Source organism: Protomyctophum bolini (genome assembly GCF_963924005.1).
Source record: "Protomyctophum bolini genome assembly, chromosome: 11".
In the NCBI taxonomy this organism is placed as follows: Eukaryota; Metazoa; Chordata; class Actinopteri; order Myctophiformes; family Myctophidae; genus Protomyctophum; species Protomyctophum bolini.
In genome coordinates this window covers 44,045,169-44,053,402 of record NC_137872.1, presented here as the reverse complement: position 1 = coordinate 44,053,402, position 8,234 = coordinate 44,045,169, and the positions used below count along the sequence as shown (strand labels likewise).

Here is an 8,234-nt window from a genome sequence, read left to right as displayed (position 1 = left end):
AACATGTTTTATCTCTGCATTTGAATGCATTGTCTATAGTGAATGAAGCATCAGCCATCATCATTTAGCCTGTTTACATTTTAACCTAGGGAAAGAATGTGGGGTTTGTTCATTATTTAGAACCATTCATTCCCTCAGAGCAACACAACCTGAACAAAGACTTAAAGTTGTCCAGGTTTCCCAGGTTTACACAAATACAGTTGTTGCTGTTATTGTGTCTCTGTTGTTAATAACAATGTAATGATGGATATAGGATATGATTATTATAAGGATAATGACTTATCCTGATTTATCCTGACTTATCCTGGTCATGAATTAATAATGCCGTACACTATGGACACATCATGTTTCTGCACACAGGCCTAAACATTACACAATGGAATTTCACTGTAAATATAGATAAGAGATTAAATGAGAACAATAGAGCACAATTGGCTATGATACTTTGAGGTTTTGACAATATAATAATTTGATGTTGCCTTGACCAGTAGAGAAACCCCACCCACTGCCTTCTAAAGTCGAAAACAAATTGAACTTACATTGCAACTTAATACAATAAAACTATGTGCTATTTATGAAGACTGTTTGCAATAATTTTAGGGGGTGGGTGGCAGTTTGTGTTTTGGAAAACAAATTGTTGTTTCTTCACCAGAGCTGGTTATATGTTGCTGACATAATATGCAGCAATCATCTTAATGGCTCTGCTGCAGTAACACTTCATTACTATCCACTTATTCAATATTTTTAGACTGTACATATATTATCCAGATAGTCAGATACTCTATATTGGACATAGATAGATTCATATATTAAATATGAAGCTTACAAAGCAATCTCTGAGTTTATTTCTAGAATGTTGCATAGAGCATGACCTGGGGCCTCAGAGAGGAATGGAGGACATGCAGCCGTTTGTTAGGTTGTGATTGGTGGCTGATGATTCTATTGTTCCACTCTTTGGCCAATCAACACCAATAAGTTAGTGGTTCCACCTCAGGCTCTCTAGTATAAGAAGAGTTTGTAGTTGTCCGTTCTCCACAACTCCTCCGGGATATCAATCCTTTCTGATCAGATCTGACTGTGGACTCCAGACTTCAGCTGAACATGAACTCTACCAATGCCACCATGAACAGTTCTGCTCAACAGGGAGGACCCAATGATCACCAAGACCTCTGTAAGTTACTTACTATGTTTATATGGATATACAGCATGCCATAAGGATGTATTTTGATCTAGTCATTTGTTTGTTTTCATTTATTTTAGCATTGAGTACCTGTTTATGTATTTTATAAAATATAAAACTATTGTACAAACAAATTATTGCCTCTAAACAACATTTCCTTTGTCTTTGTTTCCAATTCAGTGTTGCATCATCAGTCTGGTTTCCATGTTCTACCAGAGGTGAATGAACAAAGAAGCTTGGCTAAGCAAAAATGCCACTGCTGTGATCAGTGTGGTAAACGCTTCCCTACAATGTCTAGACTTAAAACACACCAGAGAATTCACACTGGAGAGAAACCCTATGGATGTGATCTGTGTGGGAAATACTTCTCTCAAATGCCCAACCTTAAAACACACCAGATAATTCATACTGGAGAAAAACCCTATGGGTGTGATCAGTGTGGACAACACTTCTCTACAATGGGAAACCTTAAAACGCACCAGCAAATTCATACTGGAGAGAAACCCTATGGTTGTGATCTGTGCGGGCTGCACTTCTCTGACAAGTTCAACCTGAAGAGACACCAGATAATTCATACTGGAGAGAAACCATATGGATGTGATATGTGTGGACAACACTTATCTCAGTTGTCCGACCTTAAAAAACACCAGAGAATTCACACTGGAGAGAAACCCTATGGATGTGATCAGTGTGGACAACATTTCTCTCAAATGGCACACCTTAAAAGCCACCAGAGAATTCATACTGGAGAGAAACCCTATGGATGTGAACAGTGTGGTCACCACTTCTCAAAAATGGCAAACCTTAAAAGCCACCAGAAAATTCACACTGGAGAGAAACCCTATGGATGTGATGATTGTGGACAACACTTCTCTCGGTTGTCCGACCTTAAAAAACACCAGAGAATTCACACTGGAGAAAAACCATATGGATGTGATCAGTGTGGACAACACTTCTCTACAATGGGAAACCTTAAAACACACCAGATAATTCACACTAGAGATAAACCCTATGGGTGTGATCAGTGTGGGCAGCACTTCTCTTACAAGTCCAACCTGAAGAGACACCAGATCATTCATACTGGAGAGAAACCATATGGATGTGATCAGTGTGGACAACACTTCTCTCAGTTGTCCGACATTAAAAAACACCAGAGAATTCACACTGGAGAGAAACCCTATGGATGTGATCAGTGTGGACAACATTTCACTCAAATGGCACACCTTAAAAGCCACCAGATAATTCATACTGGAGAGAAACCCTATGGATGTGATCATTGTGGGAAACACTTCTCTCATTTGACCCACCTTAAAAGCCACCAGAGATTTCACACTGGAGAGAAACCTTATGGATGTGATCAGTGTGGACAACACTTCTCTCATTTGACCCACCTTAAAAGACACCAGAGAATTCATACTGTAGAGAAACCCAAATAATTGTGCTATGTGAGGAAAAGCTTTTAGTAATTAGCTCAAGGCCGGTGTGCGAACTACATCTCCTTTCAGATTCATTGAAAACACCTGTATTCTGGTGACTGATTGTCATAATGTTTGCGGGTGAGTGATTTGTATTACTTTTAATTCATTTTTAGATTTTCTACTTTTTCTACTTGAGGCATTTCTGTCTTTTTTCCTTATTTGATTTTATATTTGACATTGCACTTTGACATCACAAGATGTATTCTCTCTCTTTCCTACTCATCATGTTCTCAAATGGCCAGTTCTCTGGTTACCATTTCAACTGAGAGAGAGAAATTAGCTTATGTTTTTGTATATAGGCCTAATGTTATAGTGGTATATGTGGTAAGCACATGTGAGATTTTTTTTAAATTAAAACCTGTGAACGAAATATTGTGTCATAAATTCTTAAATTGTAGAGTCCATGGGCCTAATAATTATGCTGGTATGGAGAAGTTGGAAGATCTCTGTTACTGAACAAACAATATAACAATGATTTATACTAGAGCTATTTTAACAAAACATCCCATGTTACAAGTTACAGCATCTTTAACATTTCACAAAGGATAATAATAATAAGTTCTGTGTGATCGACCTATTTCTGTAGTTCTGTTGAAACTCAGAGTCAAAGAGGTGTAAAATGGTCTCAGGTCATCCATAATGTGATCATTAACAGGTGATCTGTCCGATCACAACCAGTGACCATTAGCAGGTTTAATCTCTGCATTTGAATGCATTGTCTATAGTGAATGAAGCATCAGCCATCATCATGTAGCCTGTTTACATTTTAACTGGTGGGAAGAAATGTGGGGTGTGTTCATTATTTAGCATTTGAAAAAACATTGAATAAAAGTGCAGTCATCACAACCCTATTGAAACTAATTCAGTGTGTCTAGATAGATTCATATATTAAATATGATGCTTACAAAGCAATCTCTCAGTTTATTTCTAGAATGTTGCATAGAGCATGACCTGGGGGAGGAGTCAGAGGGGTAAAGGGGTTACCTGATTGGTCAGAGAGGGCCCTAAGTACCCTGACTAGACTAGCTCAATGCAAGCAAATATTAAAATGGTGCAATTGTTTGTGGCAAGACGAGCGTCTCCTCCTCTGAGGTTGTTTTTTTCTCTGTATACTCTCTCTGGTGCTGCATGCTCCGATCAGCGACATGATACAAACACAATAACAAACAAATGCGCATGTGGGGGTGGAGTCAACGTAGGTAGGTGGAACAGTGTCCGTGACGAGTGTGTCTTGGGGATGGTCTAGCTGCAGTGTGAGGAGACAAATGTAGTCCGGAAAGAATACGGAAATAGAATACGCTAGAGGGCGCCAGACACCTGCTGTACTGTAGGTGTGGTTGTCACACAGAGAGGCTGTCATTGAGAACACCTCTAAAACACAGATGACATCATCTGTCTTTCATTAACACGTTGCTGATGAACATTTGGGGGCTTTTTTATTTATTTTTTCTGCGTTAATATCGTCCTGACATCCCGTTAATATCGTCCTGACATCCCGTTAATATCGTCCTGACACCCCGTTAATATCGTCCTGACACCCCGTTAATATCGTCCCGTTTGCTTGTATTTGTATATATATTCTTTTTATCGGTATGTTTTCAAAAGGAGCAGCTGTTTATGGTCAAAGTTAGAAGAACCGGAACCGGATCAGATGAGATGGACTGAACTGATCGAATGGAGAGGATTTCACTGATCGCCTTTTGTGTCATGATTAGCTTTAGAGGGGGGGTGTGTGTGTTTGTGTCAACCGTGAATCAGTGGAAACTACAAGTACAAACCCAAACGCAGTATAGTTTTGCAAAGAAGTCACGTCCTCCCCATCCGAGCATCGTTATGCTCAATGTCAGGGACAGGAATGAGGTTTCTTCACCTCCAGCACCATCATCATCATCATCCGCTGCTGCCCAGGCCATGAAGAAGAAGCAGGCTCTGGGGCCGGGAGGAGGAGGAGGAGGAGGAACGCGCGTCCAGGCAGCAGCAGCAGTGCCGCCCGCCAGGCTTACTTTTTTTTTCCCCCAAATCCATCAGCATCTGTTTTTAGTATGACTGAAATATGCAGGGACTGTTCCTTTAAATGTTTCTCATAATTACAATACATAGTGCATGCACTATATTATAGTGCATGCACTATGTATTGTAATTAAACTAGCATAATGCTTCAAATAAATACCTTAAGGCTGTGGGAGTTTTTAACCCATTCTGAACGGGAAGCCATTTTGGTGTTAGCATCATGTTATGCTTTAGCTATTGAAAAATAGCAGATCTACAAGCTCATAGCGCGCCACGAGCTTGTAGGTCTGCTATTTTTGGAAAATCGAAGAACGACTGACATTTTTTAGAATCTGATCTCAGGTCAGAATGGGTTAATCAGACCAGTGTGTGTCCAGTGGAAACCTCGTATGAATCTGATCTCAGGTCAGAATGGGTTAAGTAGGGGGCACGGTGGCACAGTTGGTAGTGCTGTCGCCTCACAGCTAGAAGGTCCTGGGTTCGATTCCCGCTCGGGGCACTGTGGGTGCTGGCGGCGTGTTTCCTCCTCCGCGTCATCAGTGCCCATACCCGAAGGCGGGGTTGGCGAAAGGGCCTTTCTGTGTGGAGTTTGCATGTTCTCCCCGTGTCCCCTAGGGTAGGTACCCTCACAAAAACATGCAGTAATCCTGGTCTCTAAACTGCCTCCCCCTGGCCAGCCGGGGCGCCTGATGGAGGGGAAAGGAACTGGTTGGAATAACGTGTTCCTTCCACGCGCTACGTCCAACCAGGGAAACTCCCCCCTGTCAGGTGTAAAGGAGCAACTTGGACACTCAAGCATGAAGGAAGCATGAGTTAAGTCTGTTGCTCTCCCCAGGTTGGGTGAGGGTGTGTAGAGCCCAGGATCACAGTAGATGATTGACACAGGGGTGAAAAATGGGTTACAAAATCGTGGGATAAATCGTGGGATAAAAAATATATTTAGATAGAATGGGTTAAGTAATCAGTCAAGTAAATGGGCACTGAGGGCACAGCTGCATGTACAATTGTGAATGTCAGACCCATTTTCAATTGTTTGACCCTGTCTTCTATACCCGGAGCCAGCCAATGATATCTACCGCCACTAAACTCTACACTAGGAAATGTACAAGCAGTGTTGTGAAAGAGGCCCATATGGGCATACTGGGCATATATACTGAGCCCATATATGGGCATATATATATATGCCCGTATATGGGCCCGGAAATCTGGGGTGTCAGAGTTCCTTGATCAACCAATCAGAATTGACCAGGTCACTGTGACATCATTGTGATGTCACAGTGACCTGGTCAATAAAAGGGCGGGTATAAGGTGTACTTGATTGCTAAGCTAAGACAAATGGAAGCAGAGGGAATAGAACATGCAGATCACCTCCCAGAGGAACTATCAAAGTATACCTCACTGGCAGTGGCAGTGGGTGAGCTGTATGTATCGGACGAGGTGGGCAGCGATCATGATGGAGAAGGGACCCAGCACAAGCCCTTCAAGACCCCTCTGAAGGCTCTGTTGTTTGTCGGGAGCAAGAAGCCGTTCCCAACCATCTACGTGGACTCGCAGAAGGAAGGGGAGGACCGATGGGCGGTGATTTCCAAGACCCAAATGGCGGACGCCAAGAGAGACAAGAAGAAGGTCGAGGACGACGAGAGAAGGGAAAATAACCTGGAAGAGGCCAAGATAATCACCGTCGAGATGGACGCCAGCCTGCCTGGCCCCGAGACGGTCAAGATCCGCCACATGGGAGCGATGAGAGGCCGGAGGGTCAAAGTGTTTGGATGGGTCAAAGACCTGAGGAGACACGGGAAGAAGCTGCTGTTTGTCGTGCTGAGAGACGGCACGGGAGAACTCCAGTGCGTCCTGACGGACAAGCTGTGTCAGTGTTACGACGCCTTGGTCCTGTCCAGGGAGAGCTCCGTGGCTCTGTACGGAACGCTCCGAGCCGTGCCGCAGGGCAAAGAGGCCCCCGGTGGCCACGAGCTGCACTGCGACTTCTGGGAGCTGATCGGCTTGGCCCCGGCGGGCGGAGCCGACGGCATCCTCAACAAGGACTCGGACGTGGACGTGCAGCTGAACAACCGTCACATGATGCTCAGGGGGGACACCGTCTCCAAGACGCTCAAGGTGCGCTCCGCCGTCACACAGTGTTTCAGGGAGCACTACTTCAGCCGGGGATACTGCGAGGTCACCCCGCCCACGCTGGTGCAGACTCAGGTGGAGGGCGGCTCCACTTTGTTCAGTTTCGACTACTTTGGAGAGCAGGCGTACCTGACCCAGACCTCCCAGCTGTACCTGAAGACATGCCTTCCCGCGCTGGGCGACGCCTTCTGCATCGCCCAGTCCTACCGCGCGGAGAAGTCGCGCACGCGCCGGCACCTGGCCGAGTACACCCACGTCGAAGCCGAGTGTCCCTTCATCACCTTCGAGGACCTGCTGGGCAGGCTGGAGGAGCTGGTGTGCGACGTGGTCGACCGCGTGCTGAAGTCTCCCGCCGCCCCTCTGCTCGAGGACCTCAACCCCGACTTCAAGCCTCCCAAGAGGCCCTTCAAGAGGATGAGCTACTCCGAAGCCATCGACTGGCTCAGGGAACACAACGTCAAGAAGGCAGACGGCGCCTACTACGAGTTCGGAGAGGACATTCCCGAGGCTCCGGAGAGGCAGATGACCGATGCCATCGGCGAGCCCATCCTGCTGTGCCGCTTTCCCGCCGAGATCAAGTCGTTCTACATGGAGCGCTGCGCCGACGACCCGCGCCTCACCGAGTCGGTGGACTTGTTGATGCCCAACGTGGGCGAGGTGGTGGGAGCCTCCATGCGTATCTGGAACACGGAAGAGCTCCTGGAAGGGTACAAGAGAGAGAAGATCGACCCGACGCGCTACTACTGGTACACCGACCAGAGGAGGTTCGGCACCTGTCCCCACGGTGGCTACGGACTGGGCCTGGAGCGCTTCCTCACCTGGATGCTCGACGCCAAGCACATCAGAGACGTGTGTCTGTATCCACGCTTCATACAGCGCTGCCAGCCATGAGCACATCAGAGACGTGTGTCTGTACCCACGCTTCATACAGCGCTGCCAGCCATGAGCACATCAGAGACGTGTGTCTGTACCCACGCTTCATACAGCGCTGCCAGCCATGAGCACATCAGAGACGTGTGTCTGTACCCACGCTTCATACAGCGCTGCCAGCCATGAGCACATCAGAGACGTGTGTCTGTATACCTTGTAACGGTTTCCTCAGTAGCTTGGGGTGCCAGGCAGGTGTGTACCTACCAGAGAGGACTTAGCCTCTCCTTTTTTTATGTAGCCAGGTGGTTTCAAGGAAACTGACAAAGGACTCAAATAAAATATAAGGAATCCTTAAATGTGATGGATTAGAACATGGATTTATATTGAAACCAGGGTGCATGGGTTAGGTTACAACATTGTATACTTTTAAATAAAACAACAAAAGCAGGAAATGGCATTCAATATTCATATGACGAAAAGCAACAAATCTTGAAAACCCCCAAAATTATATATTCAAGATTTGTTCAACTGAAACGCTTGTGTACACCACTCCTTTGAAAGCCAGC

At 45.5% G+C, this 8,234-nt stretch overlaps 1 protein-coding gene across 1 annotated transcript; it reads left to right on the top strand.

Annotated features, from left to right (window-relative positions):
* Positions 1 to 6,003: 6,003 nt before the first annotated feature.
* Positions 6,004 to 7,689, top strand: LOC308323524 (asparagine--tRNA ligase, cytoplasmic-like; the record flags this gene model as incomplete). The annotated part of the gene is made up of 1 exon (XM_080775253.1): positions 6,004 to 7,689. One exon carries the CDS (start codon positions 6,004 to 6,006, stop codon positions 7,687 to 7,689), a length of 1,686 nt encoding a protein of 561 aa, XP_080631379.1.
* Positions 7,690 to 8,234: the final 545 nt, after the last annotated feature.